Raw genomic sequence first — 26,057 nt, 5'->3', positions numbered from 1 at the left:
GGCTGTTTTCTGGCTTAGCGCGGCGCTAACAGCCTCGCGGCCTGCACTTTAGTCGGAGAATGCCGGTTCTCACAACTGAACACCCAGTAAGAACCTGTATTCTCCGACTTAATTGCTTCCCGACAAAGTTAAACATCACGGTGAATTGAATAACTCCGGAGTGTATAGATGTAGTACTCTCTCCTTGTACATATTGGGGCATATGTATCAAAGCTTGATGTGAGATATATATCACCAACCAATCAGCTTCTAACTTACATTTTGCAGGCTGTGTTTAAGAAATGATAGTTTGGAGCTGATTGGTTGGTGATTTATATTACAGAATTTTATCTCACATCAAGCTTTGATACATATGCCCCATAGTCTCATACCGGATTATCTTCATATTGTTACCTACTGGAGGTTGTACTAAAACCCTATGTACTAATTGGCCACTAATATTATTCAAAAATATATGCGTAAAAAAGAGCTGATCAAAATAGAAAAAGGTCACAAGAGGAAATAATTTTTATATATTCAGCAGACTCTCTGTTAGTAATCCACTTATCCAGTGTTCGTGTATCTGCCTGTAGAAAATTGCCTGGACTTTTTCCAAATATTGAGTTGATCAAAAATAGAAAAAGAGTCTGTCTTTCATTTTGAAAATATACAGTGAGATTAAACAATGCTTCCACATGTTATCAATAGATCACCTCTGCAGGACTCTATACTGTGTGCAGATGAGCCGAAGCCCGTAGGCCTGACAACAATAATAGCTAGGTCTTGTGGAAAATATGCTGGTAACCGTAAACAAGTTTGCACTGAAATGCACAGCAATTTTATTTAGAATTTTTAACATTTAATGTTTTCTGAAAGTGTAGGGACTTTACATACATATTTGTGAATGATTGATATTAATTTTTTATTTAAGGCAACTTTTATTTTAGAGTTTAGCTTTAGTCATGTATAAATGATTATGGGTTATTGGTATATGCAAATGTATTATCTGTCACTAGAGGGCAGCATATCGCCTATATTTTTTTGCTCAGGCAAGGTTTTTCAATAAAGGATACTAGGGCCCGTATTCAATTTGAGGCGAAAAGCCGGATTCGGCGAAAAAGTTTTGCCGATGACGTCATTCCGCCAGGTGGAATAGTATCGCTGTATTCAATTTCAAAGACTTTCCGCCTAGGCGGAAAGTCAATGCAATGTAATAGGCGGAAAAGTTTCGCCTATGAATAGCAGGCGGGAAAAAAGTGCAGAATTGGGGTTTTGGGAACGTTGCAGGAACCCCCGAGCAGCCTTCAGACAGTCCCCCAAAGGTAAACTGTGTAAAAAAAAAAAAACTTAAGAACACCCCCAAAAAAATCACTTTAATTTTGGGGGCAAAAAAAAAAATGTTGGGGGACAAAGTTAAAAACTAGCGAACTACACTCTAGGGAGGTCCCCAAGTATGCCCCAGGTGTTTTTTTTCATTGCAGGGGCTTGCGGCAGGTGGATTTTTCACGATTTTTTTTAAACTTAACTTTAGCAACTTTTAAATATGCTGGCCCCCATTTTCACGTACCCCAAATTTGCTGGGATAAGTTTTTTTCTGCAAAAAAAAAAACCTCCTGAATACTATTCTGCACCACTTATACAAAACCGCTATTTAGCAGCAGGTATTTAAAAACAACTAATACCTTCAGCAAGCCAAATCGGGGGTAACCATAGCTAACCCCCATGTCAGAGCATCTTTTGGGGGGGTGTCAGGCTGATATCCCCAAATCTGACAGGACTTTCCACTTGTTTAAGATTCGCTGGGTCCCGTTTTCGCCTACTTTCAAATTGAATACGGGAATACGTAGGCACGCGCGCGATACTTTTCCGCCTGCAAAACACGCGAAAAGTCCGGGAGGTGGAAAAGTATCGCGGGTCCACTCAAATTGAATACAGCTCTAAGCTGTAAATTTACTGACGTGAGAGTTTTTAGAAGTGAGTTGTATGCCCCAGCCCCCCACAGAAGTCTGACCTGTTAGGATGAACCAGGTAGGACCCAATTACCTTGCGGGCCACATCAGACCCCCAGGCAACTGCAGTTGGAAACAGATAGCAGTCTTACACAGTGGGTGATCCAATTTCTTCTGATTGAGATTTCTAGATCCAATGAATTTTCTGCAGAATCATCTAATGTCTGGCCAATCTGTCATTTTTGGGGTGTTTATTTGGTGAAGGGGTGTGTTTTAGATCACGATTCCAGCGGCTTCCTTGGCGAAGTGAAGGCTACAAGATTGTCACTTTTTACAGACAAGTTATCTACATTATGGACTGAACTTCTTATCCATACAGTTGGATTTTTATAAATGTAGTTCTTATATGGACATTGAAGTATGATCTAGGGGCCCATTTATCAAAGTTAATTTGAGATAAATTCCCCGAAAACACCTGTTTTCGGGGGTTTACCTCAAATATTAAGTATCCCCCGGATGTATGACAAGTACACTGGACTTTTGTGGCTCCAATACAACCTTTAGTACTGTGTATAACTACTTGTAAATGAAGGACATTGCTAATGAAATAACAGAAATGTATACTGAGGGCTTGAGACATAATTCAGTAGGTCACAATGTCATTATGACCTAGAAACCAAATAACAAAGTTGGCAAAATTGAAATGAAGTTCACAGTGTACTGACCACTGGTCACCATGTGTCACTTGTGCCAATGTCAAAACGCACCTGATTATGATCAAAATATAATTTTACTGCCTACTAAAGGGAAGGTATCCCAATAAACATTTTAATATGCTATGTAAATTTAGATTAAATATAACTTTCTACCCTATTTGATTAGGAAAAAAAATCTATTCATGTTATTTAACTTTTTTTTTACTTTTTCCTTCTTCCCTGACTCTTTTTTTGGATCTCCACAATAAGTGATAATTCATAGAGACTCGTTGGAGAGACCATTCTTCAACATAAATACAAATGTAGGGGTGCAAACATAGAGCAGCATTAACGGAAAATAAGCCTAACACAGTGAAAAGAAGCCTAACAAGTGTTGTGCATCTAGATTTGTGCAAGTGCATCCTGATTCCTGCCAAAGTGTATGGGATTGTAATGCAATATGGCATTTTCACTAGACACTGGGAGCAGTTGACGTGGAGGAGACACACTGGTGCTCACAGTTTTGTGGAGCAGTGCAAAATTAGAGAGGTTATTCATTTAGGTAAAGAGCTGAAGAGTGTTAATTTTTAAGGGTGTTCCTTGGCAAGCAGAGGAGGGCATGAACATTTCCACGGTGCATCTTGCCTGTCCTGTTGCGGAACATGATCAGTGATTGCGCTGAGCGAAAAAAATTGTGGGTCCCAGGGACCCCTTACTTTAGAAAATTGGGGCCCTACTCCATTGTTTATGGGTCCCATTACATATTATGGGAAGGAGCAGTTGGCACAGTCCTGGGGGCCGTCAGCAGTTGGGGTACAGGGGGTTAGGGGCAAGCAGCAGTTGGAGTAGAGCTGGGGGTAAAGGCAGGTAGAAGTTGGGGTAGAGCTGGGGCTAGAAGGGAGTTAGGGCGGACATAGCTGGGGGTAGGGAGGGGTAAGTGTGGACAGTAGTTGCAACAGTGCTGGGGCAAGTAGGGGGCTAGTGGGAGGTAGTGCTGGGGATAGGAAGGGGGCTAGGGTAGGTAGCATCTGGGCTAGAACTGAGGGCAAAGAAAAGGTTTGTGGCAGGAAGTTCTAATGGTAGGGAGGGGGTAAGGGTAGATAGCAGCTGTGGTAAGGAGGAGGTATGGAGTAGGGAGGGGGCAAGGGTAGATAGCTGGGGCAGTATTGGGGGCACGGAGGAGTTTAGGGACAGACAGTGCTGGGTGTATGGAGGGGGCAAGGGTAGATAGCTGGTGCAGTATTGGGACAAGGAGGAGATTAGAGACAGGCAGTGCTGGGGGTAAGGTTGGGGTCCACACAGCCAACAGTCAGGGTAAATGGGAAATACACACAGCTACACAGTCGGGGATAGTGAAGAAATGCAGTTACACAGTCAGGATTGGGGAGGGCACACAGCTGGCCAGTAATACCAGGGAAGGGGCCACATAGCTGGCTAGTGACAGGGACCAGAGCCAGGGGCCCCCACCTTTTAGGGCTCTGAAAGGTTGGGGTCCGTAGTGTCGTAGTGTCCCGTACCGTGGGTCCGTAGTGTCAGACACCTCGGGTCCGACATCCCCACAGAGCGGAGGCTTTAGCACAGTGAGTGGGGAGTGGCTACGGCTTAGGCGGGAGCAGAGTGTGAGGGAGAGGGACCGAAGCCGGGAGCACAGGGAGAATTACTGAGGGGTCTATTTACTAAGGGAAGAGAAAGGAGAAAAACGCTAAAGGCAGAGAAAATCCCTGTACATACCACTTCTCAGTATGTACTAAAGGGATTTTCTCTGCCAGCGCACAGCACCTGGAAACACCTATGGCAGCGCTAAGTGTCCCAAGTATTACTAAGAGGAGAGGTCTCTTACCGTCGGGTGTCTTATCTAGCGCTGATACCACCTCCTGAAGCTGCTGGTATCTGGTTCTCCTCACTGGAGAAGCAGGACTTGAGCTGCGTCAGTTTGTAAATAAAGTTTGTTGGAAAAAAAAAGTAACTGCTGCTGCCAACCGGAGATGGTGAGTCACAACAGGGCTGTAAGGGGAAAGGAGTCTCAGCTGTTACCGCCGAGGAGGGTGACTTAACGTTCACCCTCCTCGGCTGGTCTATTTTTAGTAACAGCTGTGTTAGTCAGCTCCTGCTTCACAGCGGCAGCAGGCGAAGCAGGAGTGGCATTAACTCCACGATATGTGGAGTCTTAGTAAATAGACCCCTTAGTCTAGTAATAGACCCCTTAGTCTAGTAAGCGAGGAGCGGATGGCAGCTGCAGAAGCCGACACAGAGGGAAAGAAGATCCTCAAGCACCAGGGGGGTTCTTGGAGCTGTAGTGAAGAAAATCAGCCGGTGGTGATTGGTTGAGAATACACCGCCGGCAGTGATTGGCTGCTGTGATACTGCACAGAGGAAACACAGCGCTTTGCGCAGGACCCATTTTGTTTTAAAAACCGTGTCCCAAACATCTTATAGTGGGTAAAATTGCGTTATTTCGCTTATTTTGCGATCACTGATGTTTCAGTGCATACAGTACATTGAGCAAACAAAAAATCTTTTAAAACACAGAAATGTCACCTAACTGAGCAGCATTGTAGGAAAAAAACTCAAACTTTATTTAAGTAATGGGATGGTTTTAAAGTTATTACAGAGCTGCCAGACAACTAACCAAGCATGTGTAAGTGCTCTGCATAGTATAAGTTTTAGTGCATATTATATGTATCTTTGAAATAATCTTTTCTTAGCATTTCTAGTAAGAAGAGATACAGTACCTAGGGGTAAATTTAATAAAGGTCAATTTTAATTGATTCTGAATCGGCCAACATCATGTTGTGCTTCAAGGGCTAAATTACACATTTACTAACAGATACTTCTTTTATATTGATTTTTAAGTGTTCATAAATGTGCGATTTAGGCCCTGAAACACAACAATGATGTTGATCGGTTTAGATCGATCTTTAATCTAGACATGGGATCATGAGTGAAAAGACACTTTGTCGATCTACAAGGTGTCAGGTGTTAATAACAGCAAAAATGCTGTACTTAAAACTTTACAAAGATATATAAGTACTTTTTAGGAACCCTGAATTACAGTATTATGCTGGACACAGAAAAATATAGTACATTGGTTAAAAACAAAAGTCTTGTCTCATACCTAATCAAATGTATGTGATCTGTCACTTGGCCTTAGAAAAAAGGCTCGTACTCAGTGTATTGAGTGTCTACATAAGATTTTATTCTCTGCCTAGTATCCATCACTGAACAGAGCTTTTCTTTTTTTTTTTTAAATGGTGACCAGTAAAAGTTCTTTATGTTGGATATAATTCTCAGTATCTGTTCTTACTTTCTATATTAAGTATTTGTTATTATAGTATTGCAGTAACATTTTGGCCTTATGTTTTATAGTTAAGCGTATTTTACTCATTATTTGTGAACAGAAATGAAAGCTAGCAAAGTTTAAAAATCTTATCATTACATTATTGTTTGCATAATGAAGTGTAATGTGTTTGGACCCTTATGGCGTTGTCAATGGACAGTGTTGCCCGGTTGGCACTGCCAGCTTAGACCATGAGCCCTTTGGACAAGTGAAGAATCACTGTAATTGTATTATCACACAATGAATTAGCTGGTCTTTGTTGAGTTGAATTAGAATGGAATCTTGCACAATAAATCTGTTCTGTTTTCTTGCAGGAACTGTGAGGATCTGTTTACTATTGAGGACTGTGAAACCTTGTACCAGTTCGTGTATGCAACACATAGGCCGCTGGCTGCAGCTGCTGGGGAGTTTCTGTATAGAAGGTAATCAAAATCCACGTAACGTTTAAGGGATTATTTAAAACAGACAACAGCGGTGCCAAAGTACTTGTTACGTACATGGCAGAAAAAGTAATATCTAGTATGTCTCCGGCAGGGGTGTGCTCACTGTCGCTAACGACATTGAGCACAAACACTGAGCGATATCGTTCAGTGCCAGGCTCCCGCCCTCATTCCCGAACATGCAACATCCTGACAATATCATCAGGTTGGCCTGCATGTTCGGGCGATGAACGACAAAGATCAAAGACCTGCGGGAGTGCGTTGGTCGTTATCGTTCATCGTTTTTGCGTACAAACTGGACTGTATAGTACAAACTGGACGATATAGTGAACGACTAAACGATAACTATATCGTTATCGTTCAGTCGTCCAAAATATCGGCAACTGTGTAGGCACCTTTAGGTCAGCTAAGAACTGTCTAGGGGTAAGTCGACTAAGTGTGGGGTTTTCAAAAACTGACAGAACTTCTTAATTTTCCCTCTGGTTTTGCATTCTGAAGATTATTAGGCTCAAAACCTCAACAAAAAAACAAATTTTAGAAGCATCCTAATTTTCTTTCCCATTATAAGAATATAAATCACCAGATTTCTTAATAGGTGGTTTGGAAGACTGTCCAAAAACGACCTAAAAAATTAGCTGCCTCTGACAGACGTGTTGCCTAAACAACTGAAATTAACAAAAAAGTATGAGTTCCCCAAAATTGAAACCAAGCACTAGCGCTTTATCCTAGGCTGGTAGTGGTAAAACTGGTACACATGGGGCCCTTAAAAATGGCCCACAACCAGCGTGAGGCATTGCCACCAAGGACTGGTGACACTATAGCAGAGGGACACACTATTTATGGTACTATACTTATACTTTTATCTACTCCTTACTCCACACAAGGGCACCGAACACTTGGTTGCTGACTCCCCGCTGCTTATTTTGAGTATTATGATCGCTAATGCAGCAATGTGTATAAACCATGTCATTGTCCTGCATTTTATTGTACTGTAAGTCACTGGTATCTTCACTTATTTGTCTATGTACAGTACTTTGTACAGTACTGCGGAACAATAATACTAAACAATCAGAATGGCTGTTCTCAAGCTATGACCAATCAGAACACAGCCATTCATGTCAGCCTGAGGAAGATTCATAAAATGGCACCCATTGCACTGCGGTCCAGAAGAGTGAGACTGGAAGATCTGTTGAAAGACGTTCGCTCATCTGGCACTTTAGGCGATTTATGTCTAAGAGGAGACCACACAAAAATGGTGAAACCAATGTCACCTACCTCATCAGAGAGAGCATGAAGGATTCTCTAAGCTGTGTTGATTTAACAACCTTAACATAGGTCTCACACAACACTCTTGCTAAGAAGCCTGCATCTAATGTCTTTGAGTCATATGAAGACCAGCAAGCGTGCTTGAGCCCAGAATGCACGATGATGCAGGCATCCTCCAGCGAGCTCCTGAGCTGTGTTGCTGAGTGCATCTGTAGAAGGTGTAACCAGTTTAACAATCTTTCATCTACAGATATTATTTTATGGATGACAAGTATAGACATGTCTCTCACTGGATACTGGCAGGAAGAAGGCTTCATCAACCTAGCCAATGTGGTATTCCTCTACATGCTCTGCTGAGAGGTCATTCCATCAGAGCTGGACAGTGAACATTAACTACTGGCATTTCTGTCAATATGTCTGTATATATCCTACATATATGTGGGTATGGAGACCGCCTATCCGCAGAAGCCATTCCTGCCATTCCAGCAGCCATTTCTAGTTGAAAGCTCGAAGGAATCCTTTTGGAGCCATTGCCTTCAATATTTCATCCAGGTCTTTTGCAGATCTCAAAGCTGAGGTTGGACAGGAGGACATAAAAACAGCCTAGAATAGTACTTGTACACAGCAAGCTCCATCATCAACTCCATGCTGTGCGCTATATACTGTACAGCATACATCAGCATCCATTCCAGACTGTGCTCTGTATACAATTTACTCGAACATTTTTTCCAGGGTTTGTTCCATACTCAGTGAACTCAGATTGTGTACTGTACCGCTCCCAGCAAGAGTCTATCATGCTATATCCTGCAATTTCTGTCAATACTCAATCAGATCCCATCATCTTTCTCTGGCTATGCACAAGATCCTATTAACCAGTCTCAGTAGCATACTATACTTGCTAAGACTCATCTACCCTCCTCCTGTAGCTCTGGTGTCTTTTGCAATCACTGATCCGTTCCAGCCAGTGCTATCTGCTTTGTGTACCAATTTAGTCTATTTGAATTAGAGACTCATTTCCAAAGACTAAGCCAGTTTGTCTCAGTTACCCCAGCATGAGGAGGAGTTTCATCAAGACCTCTAGCTTCATCCACTCTCCTAATACAGAAGCCTTAGGGTTCCTGACCCCAGAGACCTGACAGAGGTTACTTGTATTTATGTTTTTTGCATTTACAATAAAATGTTTTGTTTTTTTTTCTATACAATTGGTTGGTGTGTTATTTTGCTTGATAGGTCTCATGTGGACAGGGTTCAACTATGCAATGTTTTGTGTTTTTCTCACTGCAACAATGCTCTGCAGAGGGTAAAGAGATCACCTTATTGGCCACCAACATCTCTAAATCAGGTCCTGCCTCTCTCTCAGCTCCTCACCAATGATGTCACTCCAGACACTGAGGGTCTATTTACTAAGCTGTGTTAGGAGATAAAGTGAACGGTGATAAGGTACCAGCCAATCAGCTCCTAACTGTCATGTCACAGGCTGTGTTTGAAAAATGGCACTTAGGAGCTGATTGGCTGGTACCTTATCACCGTTCACTTTAACTCCTAACACAGCTTAGTAAATAGACCCCTGACACTCCGGCACCACTGGGTCTGTCATGCAGTACATATGTAGTGGGTGCCTGACACTGTCACGTACTGCTCAATCACCAATAGCTGCAGCAGCCAGCCACCCCAGCAACCAGTGACTCACTGAGAGCAACACCAGTGGCAGTTAGTCCTGGGGTGGGGCTGTCGTATGTGCTGCTGCTGATTGGCTGACCAGAGTGTCTTTCACTCTGTCAGCCACCACACCCTTGCACGTAGCGGCAGTAGCCCAGTCATTGTGTTTTGTATCAGTCTCTTAAGTTTTGATTCAATATAAAACAAGGAGAGAGAGCCAGTTGGCAGACTTAGGGGTCTATTTATCAAGCAGTGAAGAGTGTGGAGAAGTAGACCAGTGGAGAAGTTGCCCATAGCAACCAATCAGCTCCTACCAATTATTTTATAGACTGTACTTGATAAATGGTACTTGAAAGCTAATTGGTTGCTATGGGCATCTTCTCCACTGGATCGTCCAGAATGTACAGGCCGCTCGATATGTCGGCGGGGGCTGGGTATGGCTTCAGGCACAGTTTAGCGATATAGAAGAAGAGGAAAATAGGCTAAATGTTATTGACTAATGCAATACATTCAACGACTTTATCAAGAACCAGGGCTGGAGGTCAGGGGCATTTCTAGAGAGGAGGGGGCCCATGCGCAGTCTCCGACGCATGCCCCCTCCTCTCCGCCCGGCAGCGCACTGAGCTGTGCGTGGCCAGCGCCGGAGTTATAGACTCTGGGCACTAGAGTGTGCCCAGAGTCTATAGTTTATGCACAGGTCTCCGGGAAAATGGCCGCGGCGGCCATTTTCCCTGTACTGCGCATGCGCAAACGATGGGAAAATGGCTGCCATGCCCATTTTCCAGTCATTTTACAGCTCCGGACTCCCACGCCGACGTGGGACTCCGGAGAGGTAAGTAATATTATGGGTGCAGGGTATGCGGTGCAGGGCCCCCTTGGACCCAGGGGCCCGTGCTCCCCGCACACCCTGCATACATTATAGATATGCCCCTGCTGGAGGTAGAGAGCTACAGCTGTGTGACTGAGTAATGACAGCATCTTCATCATTGTAAATGGTTTTGCCTGTGTGTAGATATGAGTGGGTTCATGGGGCAGATGTACTAAGATATGGAGAGTGATAAACAACCAACCAATCAGCTCTTAACTGTCATTTTTTAAACACAGCCTGTAACATGACAGATGGGAGCTGAGTGGCTGGTCATTTATCACTCTCTAGTTTATCACTATTCAGAGCTTAGTACATCTGCCCCTATGTGTGTTGTATTAATTGCTGATTAATACATATTAATGATGTGAACCTGCTCTGGATATGAAGCTAATAGAAAGCTTCAATATTCCAATGGTTTAGTCCCAGCGCTACATTTATGTGTGTTTTAACTCAATGTATGTATTAAACTAAGATGCAAGTATATGGGAATGAAATATGTATTGCTAATTGTGTACACATGGATAATAATAGTAAGAGCAATCCTCTAGAATTTAAAACTTCTGCATACAATCCACAGCTCATTTAGTAAATTGCAGTCACTTCAACAAGTAGACGTTTAATGTAAACTTACCTGTAATCTTTTTATCTCATCTCCTGTTCTTGCCTCTAGGTCATCCTGTCCTCATTACAGTGCCAGGTCATATTATACATTAACTTTTTTAGCATCTTTATTATCTTAAAATTGCTTTCCTGAAAACAGGGTACAGCATTTGCAGTATAATGGCATCTTGATCCTAACTGTGGCTTTCTGTGGCTACTTAGCAGAAGCTGGTTGGACAGTAATTTGGTGTAAAACAGAATGTCTGACATAGGATTCACCAACAAGAACAATTCTTCTTTCCTGCAGCCCTAGAAACTAACATTGTATATTGGCAATACCAGCCCAGGCTTAAGCAGTGTCCTATATATTGATGACAGTGAATATAATGTATAATAAGTTTAGAGCATGCTCTGTCACCTAACAGTTGCAGTTCCCTCTTTCCACTTCTTCTCACTGGTAATAGAAAACTACATCACAGACATATACCTCTATTCTCTCTGTATTGGTAAGAAATGTGGAGGTACCAAGTACAAGGCAAGTACAGTAGCAGAAAATTAGAATGAATGTTCTGAATTGTCCTCCTTAGTTGTAGAAGTCTATGAAGTAATCTAAAGCACAGTTGTCCACTCCTAATTTTATTGCTCTCTAAAGTGTAACAAATGTTTTCCTTAACAGTTATTACTGAAACCACATTGCTCCAATGATATATCAGAGTGGTGGGCATTCATTCATCACTTCCAGCTGCTGAAAGCATCTTTTATTGCAGGGATAAGCAACGTTTAGCGCTCCAGGTGATGTGGAACTACACATCTCAGCATGCTCTGCCACAGTTTAGTTGTTAGAGAATCCTAAAACTGTGGCAGGGCATGCTAGAATGTGTAGTACCACAACAACTGGAGTGCCACACATTACCTGCCCCTTATTTACTGTACGTACTGTGTCTAATATTAGATCTCCCATTAATGATTCACAGGCATTTGAACCCAATAACAAGAGAAGGCAGAGAGTCACAGGAAACGGAATGCTCTGAGCACAATCTAATACAGTTGAAGAATCTTTTAGATTTCTTCCTTGAAAATGAGGTACAATGAAACATTAATGAGTGCATTTATACCTTGTGTAAAACTATTCTTAGCTGCGAGTTGACAACCGTCTCCCGGCTTGTACTGCTACAGAAAAAACATATCAGCAATTGCTCTAAAAAAAAAAAAGGGTGTGGTATGTAGCGCGTTGTGCCGCCCCCAGCTGGTGGCGCCCCAAGGCAGGTGCCTAGTGGGAAATCCGCCACTGGTAACAGACATACTGTACTTCCATAATCTTACATACTTGTGCATACACATAGGCATGTCTGATATATAGAGACTATATATACAGTCTATAGTGGTACAGAATCTTTTTGCATGACTTATGTGGTTGGTAAATATTACCACTCTATGCACACCTCCAAAATTGTGGTTGCTGCAAATATTTCCTGTGTGTAATTTCCAGAAAATCTAAAATAATTCCCAGAACTTTCTTAAACAAGAGAACCTGTAATCTGATCTGTGACTCTACCCAATTCTGTTGACTATACCTCGCTATTATGCAGAATAGATATCACATGGGACAGAGATTTTACCTTTGTAATTGATAAACCAAATGACTTTCATTCATTAGTAATTATCTACCTTTAGATGCATGAACATGTGACCTACCTAGTTGACAGTCTGTGGGATTGCACACCTAGATTTCTAAAAGACTGGCAATGCATGACATCTATCCTGCTGCTGCAAGATATCAAAGGTGAGATGGCTGTAACATAATAAAGGTAAAACCTAGTACTGTTGTCTATGGGCCTGATTCAGAGATGGACACAAATGCCATCGCAGCTGCGATCTTGCATGGATTGCAATAGCGAAAATATACTAATGACTCACTTGCCGTCAGAGACGCCCACTGAAAGCATCTTACATCCGCCGCCCACGCACAAACCCGGAAACATCAAACGCAGATAAGGTGGCTATCAGCCTTCTGAGTAAAGGCCCCTACACACTAGACAATTTTTTGAACAATATGGTCGATTCTGACGCAACGGAACAACAAATCGTTCAAATTGTCAAGTGTGTACACCCTATGCATGCTTCCGTGGTGTTGTGCATTGCATCTTCAGATTTTCCTTACATGCAGCTCAATCTGACAATCTCGTTGAGGATTCCCCGCATAGCGTGCAATGTGTATGCTCTACAGGACGACCAAGCGATATGTTAACATTATACAGTTAACGCTGTAACCACCAAACGATGCAGACTACATTGTTTGGTAGATTGCACAGTGTGTAATTTATGGACGCTCAGAAAACAGTGTGTAAACTGTCTGAGATGCCTGCGTTTTTCTAACCCCCCCCCCCGTTATATCGCAATCAGGCCCCTTATAGGTAGATAATAGAAGTGACTAAAGCTTTTAGTTGATGACATAGAAAAATATTTACCCAACCTTTCTCGGAAACGAAGTATCATTGTAGAATATAAAGATGGCATAGCTGTAAAAGATAACCTGTAAATTATCCTTCAACACATAGGAATGTACATTGACTTTGAGTCATTCCATAACTTAAGGCTGGGTTTATAACATCCTGAGGATGTCATATGGCTACACACATGGGATAACTCCCATTTTTTGGGATCCAGATCAACATTTGTACAGTTTCTTAAAACTGTTGAGATACAATAGTGTGTAGGTGTATTTTTGTATGACCAATTGAGTATTTATACCTGTGTGACCCCTGCCCTCCTTATTGCTACTGGTACCTGCCATTTCAGTATATTTACTTAAAAAGTTATGTGAAAAAAATGTTTCCTGCCACTTCACCTCTTACTGCTGTTCATTAAACCACCCACTGATGGAAGCTGTTTCACCAGCTTCTACTCTTCCAGTAAAAGCATGAGAGATATTCTGTAAAGTGCAGGTTTGTTTTACAGGATGTAGTTATTAGACCGCCGGATGAGTTGCCGCCGGTCTAAATGCTGATGGTTCAAGCCCGACACGGGACTTAAGATAGACTTCGAAATACCGATGCCTATCTTAATCCCGCCGCCGGAATCCTGACAGACGCCATCCCGAATGAGGTAAGTCCGGGGCGTCTTAGGAGTTAGCCACGGGGGGGGCAGGGTTAGGCTAGGGTAAGGGGGGGTTAGGGTTAGATGCCACTGGGGGAGAGGTTAGGGTTAGGCACCCCCTTCCCCCCTGTAGGGTTAGGTTTAGGGTGCGGGAATGGGGAGTTAGGTTTAGGCACCCCTGGGGGGACTTAGGGTTAGGCACCACCCCTGGAGTTTTAGGGTTAGGCACCACTAAGGGAGGGTTAGGTGAGGGAGAGGGGAGGGTTAGGATACTTACCAGCCGGCGTCGGGATCTCCTGCTGTCGGGCTTCCACAGTCGGGATTTGAATCCCATTCCTTGTTTTACATTACACTGTTCATTGTTTTTGGAATGCTTTTTTTATAGTAATGTTTTCATTGGGTTCCAGACTTGAGTGCAACTCAGGAAAACCTGCTGGTAGAACTCATGTTGGCAACTGTCCGTCAGGCTGTAGAAGGCCATCCTCCTATTGGGAGAGGAGCAGCCAAGAAGGTGTGTTCAACCTATATGCTTCCAAACAGCAGCGCCTCATGTTGCAGCCCCTACTCGTGCTGCATGTTCTGTGTATTCCTCAGTGATACAAAACAATTGCTGGAGCATAGCTATAGGGAATATTCTGTTCTGGTTAGAACATGATAATTTTATTAGGGGATCATATTGCCTATCTTACATTATATGTTTTCACTTTATTTTTCAAAAGTTATGGTGATTCTAGTTTTACTGTATATCACAACTGTGAAACATATATTTCAATTTTGTGTGTAAAATGTACTGTTTAATGTTAGGTTCTCTCAGCCAAGGAGAAGAAAGCACAACTGGAAGACAGAGAGAGAATTACTGAGCACTTCATAGTGACCCTTCCCTTGCTCCTGGCAAAGGTAACACAAACGAGAATGATGCCAGTCACTTGTGCTACATCAAAACAACCATGGAAGCCAAATGTGTCCTGTGGGATCCTTAAGTCCTGCAGCAAATGAAATCATTTAGAGATCTGACATGAAGAAGAGAAGAAATCAGTGTAGATGCAATAATACCGTATACCTTGTAGGATAGCATTCTATTCAAATATCCTGCTCAGTTATGTCTTGAGATCATTACAAAGATGTTGATTTTTTTATTGTAGTTTGAGTACAAGATTACTTACTGTAATTGTTTAACTAACATAATTTTTATTACTAGAATTCTAATCCTCAATCTTCTAGTGCCATAATACCCAAGCAATGTTAATACTATGATTATTTGTTGTCAAGTATACACTGCATAATACATTCTAGAGCAAAAGTTAAACATACCTGCATTGGAAATTTGCAATAAGTTCTGTGATCATATACTGGCTCAAGTCCATTTGCCAAATGTTCATTTAATATTATACACTAGCTGGGATACCCGACGTTGCCCTGGTTGAAGACTGGATCCTAAAGTACACCTGCAGCCTTAATCTTTTTTTACATTGTCCTCATCTATAACCTGGATAACTATGCAAATTATGAGTAAATGACAGTGCAGGCAGGCGTACTCTCATACTGTTTGGAATGGGGTATATCAGAAGGGGATGTAGTCGTAGTCGCAGCCGCCGGTCTTAATACCGACGGGAATCCCGACAAGGGATTTAAGATAGGCGTCAAAATACAGACGCCTATCTTAAACCCGACGCCGGAACGCAGAAGAATGCCAGCTCGAACAAGGTAAGTCCGGCGCGCCCCTAACGTTTGGTGCGTTGGGGGGGGAGGTTTAGGGAGCATAGCAGGGTTAGGTTTTGGAGGGAGGTTAGGGTTAGGCACCCCTAGGGGGGAGGGTTAAGGTTAGGCACCACTGGGGGGGGTTAGGGTTAGGCACTAAGGGGGGGAGGGTTAGGTTTAGGCACTAACAGGGAGGGTTAGGGGGTGGGGAGGGTTAGGGTTAGGCTACAAAAAGGGAGGGTAAGTATGCCAACCATCAGGTTGCCGCTGTCTGTATTCTGACAGGAGCATCCCGACAGCCGGCATTACAAACCAATGCAGTCAATAAGCCAGCGGTCGAAGTGCCGACCACCGGCTTCCCGACTCTCAAATCCTGGCAGGGGACTGTCATTATACCTCTGCCGGGAGCCCGAGTCCTGGCATACCGAACGAAGGTAAGCCGGGCGCGTGGTGTGGACAGCCACGGGGGGGAGGGTTAGGTTAGGGTCTCCTGGGGGGGACTTAGGGTTAGGCACCCCCGGGAGGGTTACGGTTAGGCTAGGGGAAGGGGGGGTTAGGGTTAGGCACCCCCGGGGAAGGTTAGGTTTAGGCACCCCCCTGGGAGGGTTAGGTTTAGGGAGTGGTTTAGGCACCCCTGTGGGGAGGTTAGGGTTAGGCACCCATAAGAGAGGTTATGGGGGAGGAGAGGGTTAGCGATAGGGAAAGAAACTTACCTTGTCGGGATCTTCATATTCTAGCTTCCGGCCTAGGTATTCAGTATTTAACACCCATTCCGTGTATGAAGCCAGCCCCAGAACCTTTGTAATTTAAGAGTGTCTTGGTTTTATGGAATTGTGTGACAGTGTGTGGCCCTGCCGAAGTTTAAACCCAGGCAAAAACCTAATCCAGGTCAAACTACACCACCATGTCAAATTTGGTAGAGCTAGATACACTTTGCAATTATTTGCACAGTATGATATTGATCAATCTCAGACTATAGTAATTCACTGGAACGTGAAATGTGTTATATAGGGTGTGATATCTACTTTTCATATGGATGTTTTGCGTGTTCTTGGTTTCACTTAGGTTGTATCTGCAGCAGAAGTACAAACCTTTGTATCCTGTTATGCAGCTGCCAATTAGCACTGAGCTATTGTCGTGCAGTGATTTCATTTCACTTGGGGTGTAAATGTTTAGGATTTCGTCATAACTTGATGATAGTTATAGCTGGACACAGTGGCATAACTAGGGTATTTGGAGCCCAGGGCAAGATGAAAAATGGAGCCCCCCTTATGTGCGCACATGTCAAAAAAAGTGGGTGTGGCCACTGAAAAATGGGGGCGTGTCAACATGACACACCACCGTTTCTCGTCACTTTGGGAGCATTCCTTTTCATTCCATGTGCACCTTAATGCCCCCAGTAGTAGTGCCCGTTATGAAGTTCCCTCTGTTTTAGTGCCCACTGTAGTAGTGCCTCTTATGTAGTGCCCAATATATAGTGCTCCCTATGCAATAACAAATATACAGTGCCCCCAGTAGTAGTGACTTTTACACATAAAACACGCAAACACTCACGTGCAGACCAAATTATACTTACCGGAATCTTTGCTCCTGCCCCTGCCACAGTTTGCTCCTCCATCCTCCCACTCGGCACTATGGGAGAGACATCTCTCCCTTCACCCAGTGCAGGAGCCGGAAGGTGGTGCTCATGCTTGAGCTCCAGCCCGGCTCCATCCCTGGATTCAGCAGCCAATGAGAGTCTGTCTGACTCTCACTGGCTGCTAAAACAAACACACCGTCGCTGGGTAGTACGCGTGTACTTCCTGGCGGTGATATTTGTTTTACTGTGTAGTGCGGACCAGACTTGGGGACCGATTCAGACCCACTCGCTAGATGCGTTCGCACGAAGCCAAAGTATGTAAATCCCGTGATTGCACGGCAAGGCATTCGCACGCCCACTATGTCTTAGCGTGCGATCGCGGTGTGTATTTAGATGCCCATCAGCCTGTCGTAAGACGCCACTTTCCCTTAGTGATAGTCATCTACAGGAAGTATATGCAACAATCGGTAACATAGAGTACCATCGCAACCGTACGCAGCACTTGTGGCTAACCACACCCTACTGTAAGCACTGTAAGTGCTTCAGTGTGTAATTCAACCATATGACATGTACTATGACATTGCGACTTAATTATGCACGCCTCTGAAACGGCGTTAAGATGCTCAGACACGCCTGCGTTCGCACCACTCCCCCATTTCCATCGACCAACCCCTGTCACCACCCACAAACAGCTCATACTGTCACTCAATCTAGCGAGGCATCTATGTGCGAGGGGCGATCGCTTCGTGATCGCATGGACTGGTTGGCGCGTGCGCACTGCGATGCATGCGCACATTGCAAAGATCGGCAGGCTATGTGTGAATGCAGCCTAGCAAACAGGTCTGAATCATGCCCACGGTGTGGCCTGCACTACACACTTACCACGATGCCCCAATCCCCTCCCCCCCCACCCACGTGCCCCGCCCGACCCCTCTTAGTTACTCCGCTGGCTGAACATAAATCTTGTAGAAAATCGTGCATTTGTTTTCCTTGGAAATATTGACTATTTTGGTAGTTCCTTATGAAACAGGGACCCTCATGGTCACTGTAATATCCCAGATCTAAAGAAGTGATGAAATTACTTTTGCGGTGGAATTGTCAAACTGAGCAATTAGACCAATTTATATTTTTCATTTAAGTTGGAAATGTTGTGTTTGTTTTAAATTAACCCAGTTTGATTTAGTGTGACTCAGAAATAACATTTATTTATTTTTTCATAGTTTTCAACAGACACAGCTAAAGTGATAAACCTTTTACAGATACCTCAATATTTTGATATGAAGGTTTACTCTGAAACACCTATGGAAAAAGTAGGTAATAAGTGTAATTCTTGTTTTATCACCAGCAGTCTACTACTGTCGTGATCGTAGACACATTGGGGCTGGTACAAATATGAATCCATGTCCGACTTGTGGATAGATCTTGCATTATTTAGCAATATAAACTGAAGTGGCAAAAGTCATGGAATAGTAGTATGTGACATCTTGGAAATGCCCAGCCCAGCGTCAGTTGTAATCTGACATCTTGTGAGCCAGTTTGAACAATGGCTAGGTTGCTCATGGCAAGGTGACGTGAATTACTGGAGTTCGAACGGGACATGATAGTGGGTATTCTACAGATGGGACATTGCATTTTCGAAGTTGTGCGGACATTCGACATTCCTCAATCTACGGCGTCACGTGTGTACCTTGAATACCTCATAGAAGGCATTACCACCACCGTGGACAGCGCCGTGGCCGACCACAGGTGCTTAATGATTGTGACCAGCGGTGTCTGCCTGGAATTATCCATGGTAACAGACAAGCGACACTGGCTCATATCACATCTACATTCAATAATGAGGTACCAGACGCATATCCAGCAGGTCAGTGCAGTGTTCTTTAGCTTCCAAGGGATATGGGAACAGAAGACCTACCAGAGTGCCTCTGTTAATACTACTACACCAGACACAGTGCCTCGCCTGGGCTCATAACGTCGCAAATTGGGCCTTGGAGGACTAGCAATATATGGTGTTGTCCCTATGAGTCATGGTTCCAGTTGTTTTGAGATGATGTGGTAGGGTTTGGGTGGCACAGATCCCATGAGGTCACGGAACCCATTTGTCAATAAGGCACTGTGGAGGCTGGTGGTGGTTCCATAATGGTAATGGGATGTGTTTACATGGCATGGGTTGGGTCAGTTGGTCAGCCTGAACATATCATTGACCGGTAAAAGCTACGTTGCATGCTTATTGACCATTTGCAGCCCTTCATGAAATTAATTTTCCCCCAGAATAATGGAATATTCCAGTAGGATAAAGCACCCGTATCATCGGTCCCAAGTTGTCCAGAATTGGTATGAGGAGAGTTCCAAAGAATGGTGCGGCCACGACCTACGTGAACCCAATCGAGCTTTTATGGGATGTGGTGGAGAGGTCCATTCGCAACCAAGATCCTGCACCTACAAATAGCAGGGAGCTGTGGGAAGCTATCCAGACAGTATGGGTCAATATCTCTCTAGAGGTCTTCCGTCCACTTGTGGAATTGATGACACGACAAGTTGCTGCACTTTGCCGGGCTAGAGGGGGTCCTACACGATACTAGGCATCTATCCCATGACTTGTGGCCCTTCACTTTACATGCTCTGTAGCCAAATATATGCCTCTACAGCTGACGTACCTATCTCAGTCTCTCCACTTGTGGCTAAATGGGCATAGCTGGGCGGAAACAGGGCATTCGCGTCCAGTTTTGCCCTAGAGAAAGCACTCTGTGGACAACACAACTGTGCACTGTGCAGGGTTGTCCGTATGCAGAGATCCGTCTGTTTACAGTCAGATCTCTTGAGCCAAGGATATGGCTGCTGCAAGGCAACTTAATTTGAAGTAATTGAAGGAACCCTATGATACAAGTGCTTAACAGTATTTACAAATGTCTTATATTTTGAAGCTATTACCGTGTTACTTTACTGAACGATTGTCCTGAAACAGATCTTTGAGATGAGCAGATAAAAGAAGCAACAGCAAATTGTCCAGTGCTATTAAATGGCAAGATACAGACAACTAATAAGCTTTTTTAAAGTTAACAGATTCAGGTATAAACCCAGGCAGCTCTGAAACAAATGCAGAGACATGTCCATGTAGCTACGAGTACAAGCATTTTTCCTATTAGTCATTGAAGGATGCTCAAAAATAAAAGTAAAAGGTTATCAGCTATCTGAATTTCATTGAATAATGCATATTTATAAAGAAACCTTAAAAGTCATACATGAGTTAATTGGAAAATGATATGTCAATACATATAAATCCTTTAACTCTATGCTGAATTACAGCACTTGGAAGCACTGCTGAAGCAGATGAAACACATAACATTAAGTCACTCAGACCAGGAGGTGCTTGAGGTCTGTTCCAAGGCATACAGCAGCCTGAGTAAAGAAAACCTGGTAATCCAGAATCTCGTCAATCTCTCCAAAAGACAACTTATAGATCATCTTGTCAATACTTACAGCCAGATGGTGGATGATATTCTGCAGGAGGTGAGTAGTATTGTAATCCCTTTTAACGGCCATTTGTGTTGCCTTGGACTCAGGGTGGGCTTACCTTTTGTATCTCTCTTGCCATGCACTGCAATATGTCTGGTGTGAGTGAGCCGCCAGCTCCTGTGCAACTCTGCTAGTGTCGGGCATTTGTTTTTGCCGAAAATGCGATGCGACTAGGAAGCACCAGGAGACTGTGCTAATTCATTTGAAATGTGACCCTTGTATATCTGTGTGCGACTGAGACTGTAAACGGAACTTGGCATGGAAAAAAGCTGCAGCCGCTGCACTTCGTATGTTGATTGAGAGACTCAGGTGCACACAGATATACAAGTGTCACGGATCAAATTTATCAGCACAGTCTCCTGGTGCTGCATCCTAGTCACATCACATCGCATTGCGGCTTAGACACATTTTCGGCAAAAAAGACACCCTGCACTAGCAGAGTCTCACGGGAGCAGGCGCGCCAAGAGGGGTTGTTCGGAGCGACCGCAGCAAAGACTAATGAGGACACATCTGAATGTCATCAATTGAAATCTACCCTGAAGCGGTAGTAGTATTCTTTAACGGAATTCAAGAATGCAGTCACATGGCACAATGGCTTCATTTTGTAAGAAGTGATTTTAATTTGCCATATATGTTGTTATACAGTACAGTGAAACTACAAAAAAGAATCTTGAGCTTGGCAAATGTTTCAATGTTTATTAATTGTTTATCAAGGTAGTGATATTCCATGTGTATTTTAAGAAGATCATCACAAAGTGCCCTAAAGTTAGGAATATACGGGTTGATATATACACTTAGAAAGACAGAATGGACAATGAAACATTGCGCAATATTTTCCACTACTGTAAGGACATGTTTATGTGAATACAGCCCATGCATGTACGCCTGTCAGGCAGCATGTTACTTGCCTTGTTACATGGTAAATGCAACCAGTATTTAGTAATAACACTGTCCAGATACAGAAAGACACTTGATTAATGTACTATATTGTGGGTGCATTGTAACTTTAGGATTTTTTACTACCATATACTGCTATCTACTAGCGTCCAGCTGGAGCATATACCTCTGCGTTATCCTGCTGTAAAACTGGCCCATACATTTCTCTTGCAGAGTTGGTCACATGGTTACGATTCTTATAGGGCACATTTTATGCCTGCATTTTCAGTGCAAAATGTGTCCAACTTTACATGAGTCCCATAGTGACTAGTTATATAGTTGGTGTTTGGGCTATGTAATACTAGGTCTGTTGCTGTTTCAGGAGGAGGAGCCTCTGACATCAGAGGATGTGCACCCTATGGCATGCACCCTGAGACGGCTTGCAGCATTTCACAAGTGAGTCCTATTATCCGCTTTCTCATTTAAAAAGCCATTCTTTTGTACCAATACCTGCAGAGGCTGTCTTTTTGTTTTGGTATATAAATAGTTAATAGTTAAATAAATAGTTTCTGCATTGGTTAATGAACTATTAAAGTAATCATTATAAGTCACTTTATTTAACATTTGCTATAGAAGATGACATAACAGCTTATATAGCACTTTGCTGCTTAGTATAAGAGATCCTTTGGGTTTAGTTTAAAGGGATGGACAAAAGGCGGCCTAGTAAGGCTTATTACTGATTCTGATTAGGTACATTGACTCAGGCAAGCAGCAGGTTACTACATGGTGCTGCTTTATTCCTTCTCACAAGGCATTGTGTTTTGTGCACAGTGCAAAGCCTCTTTATATTTACACTTGAGGCCACTAAAATATATCATGTTGTCCATTACTGTTAGAAATTCCCACCTAGTATTGTCTGGTTAATGATACATCTTTATCATTAATATAGTGATTACAGCAACAATCCCAGAGACTGAAATAAGTATATTGTAACTCCATATTGCCCTGTCTGCAGAAGACTAATTATAGTAGGACCTGGGGGATGTAGTTATGAGACCGGCGGCCAAGATGACGCCGGTCTCATTGCCGACAGGGAAAGCCCGACAAGGGACTTAAGATATGTGGTGACGCCTATCTTAATCCCGACGCCAGAATGCCGAAGGACGCAGCCCAAACAAGGTAAGTGCGGGGCTCCCTTAGCTGCAGGGGGAGGCTTAAGTTTAGGGAGTGTAGCGGGGTTAGGGTTAGGTTTTTTTTTTGGGGGGGGGAGGTAAGGGTTAGGCACCCCTCGGGGGGAGGGTTAGGGATAGGCCCCACTGGGGGGGGGGCTAGGCACTAAGAGGGGAGGGTTAGGTTTAGGCATGAAGGGGGGAGGGTTAGGTTTAGGCACTAACTGGGGAGGGTTAGAGTGCGGGGTGGAGAGGGTTAGAGTTAGGCTACAAGAAGGGAGGGTTAGGGGGGGGAAGGGGGGGGGGGGAAGTATACTTCTCAGACCCCTGTCGGGATACCAACCATTGGGATGCCACTGTCTGTATTTTGACAGGAGGTACCCCGACAGCCGGCATTACATACCCAGTCCGGCCCTGGTCTGCTGTCGCCCATTACCCTCTGTACAGATTGTAATATTGTAGTGACTATCTCCTTTAGAAACTATTATAACAAAGTAGAGAAAAAGGACATACAGTATGAGAATGTAGACTTGTTACAGTATCCTGTTATGTTATACTATTCCTGTGCAGTGCTCATAACCTTTCTCAGTGGAATCTCTATCAGAAGACCTCTCAGCTCCTGGTGTGTGATATGGAGCGACAGTGCTTGCCAGAGCAGGTAAGTCTGTGGAATACAATTTCTCCATTTATTTGCATTACAATGACACATTTTGAGTTCAAACCATGTTTATTCAAAGTATATTGTGCTGCACTTCTTAAGCCAAGGGGTAATTGGTTGCTGTGTGAGGTGCTCCCTGTGTTTTATCTGCTTGCCAGGCACACAAACTTCTCTCTACTTTGTGTTTCTACACCTTAACAATAACAATTAACCATACCCAGCGGTCAGATTATCTTGAACAATTTGGTTGTTAAACAATTTGATTGTATGCACTTTGTGACATGAGCACAGTATCCTCACATTAGTATTCTGTACTGTGCTCATTCCTCTATAGAACACTCTGGGCCTGATTCAGAGCCAGACGCTCTGACCAGAGCGCTCGCTCTGAATCAGGGCCCTCCTACCTAAAATTGGAGCGGCCTCCTGGCCGCTTGCATAGCCATGGGAACGCCTCCGTCTGGGCAGCAACGCCCCCGGCACGCCCACCAAAGGGGGCGTGCTGTCCTCACCATCGAAAGCACGCCCCCTTTGGTGCGAGACCCATTGCGACAGCTTGGCTGTCGCTATGCGGGTCTCGCGCATGCGCACGAGGGAGCTCCCTCCGTCATGCGCATGCGCACTAGGGCACCATCGACCCGCTTGCGAGCGCTCAGCGCTCGCGAGCGGGTCTGAATTAGGCCCTCTATCTATAGATTCATGCTTACTTCCACACTGCCCCTGTGACGTGCAGCCCATTCCTCCCTAGCACAATCACATGAGGGCCTGTAACAGATTATTGTCCTCCACAATATCAGAACGCCAGTCTCCTGAAATATTCTGTGCTGCTGTGATGATTCTGATCATCTGATTTACCACTGGTCGTTCTGTACTTGCCTGCTTCAAATTTAGAGACTTTAGGAACGAGCAGAAGATAAAAATTAACAAATAAAAAAGTGTTCAGGCCCTAGTTACACGCACCTTAAAATTGTTACATTGTTAACTTGTATAACTGAGCAAGCTTGTTAGAAATAAGTATTTAAGATACATCGCAGCTTTTTTAAAGAAAACAAAACATGAAAAGCAATCTTATCTATATCATGTTCTCTCCCTCACCATATTATTTTCTTTGTGTAGCTTGTGCTACCAGCTCTCCAGTGTATGTATTATGCCATCCTTTGGCAGCTGGTGCCTACTGTAGAAGAGACACATCCCAAGGTACATTTTATATTATATTGATTTTGGTAGCTGTGTGAGGTCTTTATTTAACTAAACTTGTGTTTTTGGATATCATGTGTGTGACAGTGATTAGTTTACAGTATCTATTTAACAACAACAGGAGTGGTTACACACTGTACCTGAGGATCCAGTAACTGCTGCTTACCTACTAACATTGGAGGGTAAGCTGATCGGTCAGAGGCGTAGAAGGGTCTGTGTGTAGTCACGTCCTGGCCAAACGCAGATTCCTGATAGTCTGGAATCAGTCCCCGAGTTTGAGAACCACTGGTGTAGAAGATGTAAAATTTATACTTTGTGCTTCCTTAGAGTCTAATCTCTCTCTCACACACACGGGCACTTCTAGTCGAGAGTATAGAGTAGGCAATGCAAGTTATTAATGAGGTCCACTGTGTTTTGCAGTAATAGTGTACCTGTAATTGCCTTTTTTATTTTTAAATAATACATTACATTTGATGATACAGAAGCCCAATTAAGTCCTGCAGTGGAATCTAGTAGTCATATGAAATTATTAACACATTTTAGGGGGAGCTGGTAAGAAGAGAAGATGAGTGTTCTGCAGGAAAGTGATTTATTTGAATGATAAAATAACATTATTACAAGCAAATATTTCTAGCTCTATTTTTTTTTCCACGAATTGAGGGCAATAGGTAGAAGCTTTCCAATGATGATTGATGAGGAGTTTAGACATTCAGCCAGGAGATAGTGACATATTGCTATCTGCCACTTCATAATTTGGGAATTTGGACTTGAATATCTTAACAAATATTTTATTGTAAGAGTAAAGCAATATTTAACATGTTATTGAAATTATAGTTGCTATATGAAATGTTAAACACAACTTTCGACAATTATTTAGAATTGTGTTTAAGTATAAATATAATTCGGACGCAGTAATTCCCCTACACCAAAATACTTTGAATTGCTGTTTTTCCTGTTTTGTGTGATTCAAATTGTTTCCTTGAGAAAAGGTTTGTTTTACGGTTTTGTCATTTTGTAGGCGGAGCTTGGTGTCCATATAACACAGGTGAAACACTTTTGTCAGTTGGGTAGGAAATACCTGGATCATAAAGATCAGTCTGTGAGAGAGCAGGTGAGTGCTGCCTTAATGAGTTTTCCGTCTTTGAGCAACCTGCTATGTAGGACCCATATCCTTTACCCCTTTGCTTCTGCCACTTCCCCCTGACCCTTACTGTTGCTAGATTGCAACCGTGCAATGGTAAACTTTAGTGGGTACAGCTGTCATTGTCAGTGGTCTCAACCTGTCTTAGCCGGCAGCACTAACAGCTCTCTCTTTCATAAGTGTCAGTGGTGGTGACACACAGTCATAAACCTGTATTCCATCTGAATGGTAAATTACATAGATTCTCCATAAATAGTGACTGAAAAATGGTGTAAAACCCCTTTTGTAACTGCTTCCTGACTATCGTTGATATATTTCCATCGGTAGTAGGTACCCT

General features: G+C 43.3%; 1 protein-coding gene across 3 annotated transcripts in view; it reads left to right on the top strand.

Annotated features, from left to right (window-relative positions):
- The window catches only part of LOC148538172 (cohesin subunit SA-2-like), a 125,952-nt gene that overhangs the window by 60,174 nt on the left and 39,721 nt on the right, over positions 1-26,057 (top strand). For all 3 annotated transcript variants that reach the window (XM_088458733.1, XM_088458726.1, XM_088458741.1), the window contains exons 14-24: positions 6,275-6,382; positions 11,768-11,876; positions 12,468-12,576; positions 14,297-14,400; positions 14,694-14,786; positions 18,387-18,476; positions 20,473-20,676; positions 21,941-22,014; positions 23,298-23,385; positions 24,499-24,579; positions 25,598-25,690. In XM_088458733.1, the coding sequence (XP_088314859.1) occupies positions 6,275-6,382; positions 11,768-11,876; positions 12,468-12,576; positions 14,297-14,400; positions 14,694-14,786; positions 18,387-18,476; positions 20,473-20,676; positions 21,941-22,014; positions 23,298-23,385; positions 24,499-24,579; positions 25,598-25,690 (1,153 nt within the window). The remainder of the gene's footprint in view (positions 1-6,274; positions 6,383-11,767; positions 11,877-12,467; positions 12,577-14,296; positions 14,401-14,693; positions 14,787-18,386; positions 18,477-20,472; positions 20,677-21,940; positions 22,015-23,297; positions 23,386-24,498; positions 24,580-25,597; positions 25,691-26,057) is intronic.

Source organism: Taudactylus pleione, unplaced genomic scaffold, assembly GCF_031769625.1.
Source record: "Taudactylus pleione unplaced genomic scaffold, aTauple2 ptg000041l, whole genome shotgun sequence".
Lineage (NCBI taxonomy): Eukaryota > Metazoa > Chordata > Amphibia > Anura > Myobatrachidae > Taudactylus > Taudactylus pleione.
The sequence above is the reverse complement of the archived record's forward strand: the minus strand, read 5'-3'. Positions and strand labels throughout refer to the sequence as shown.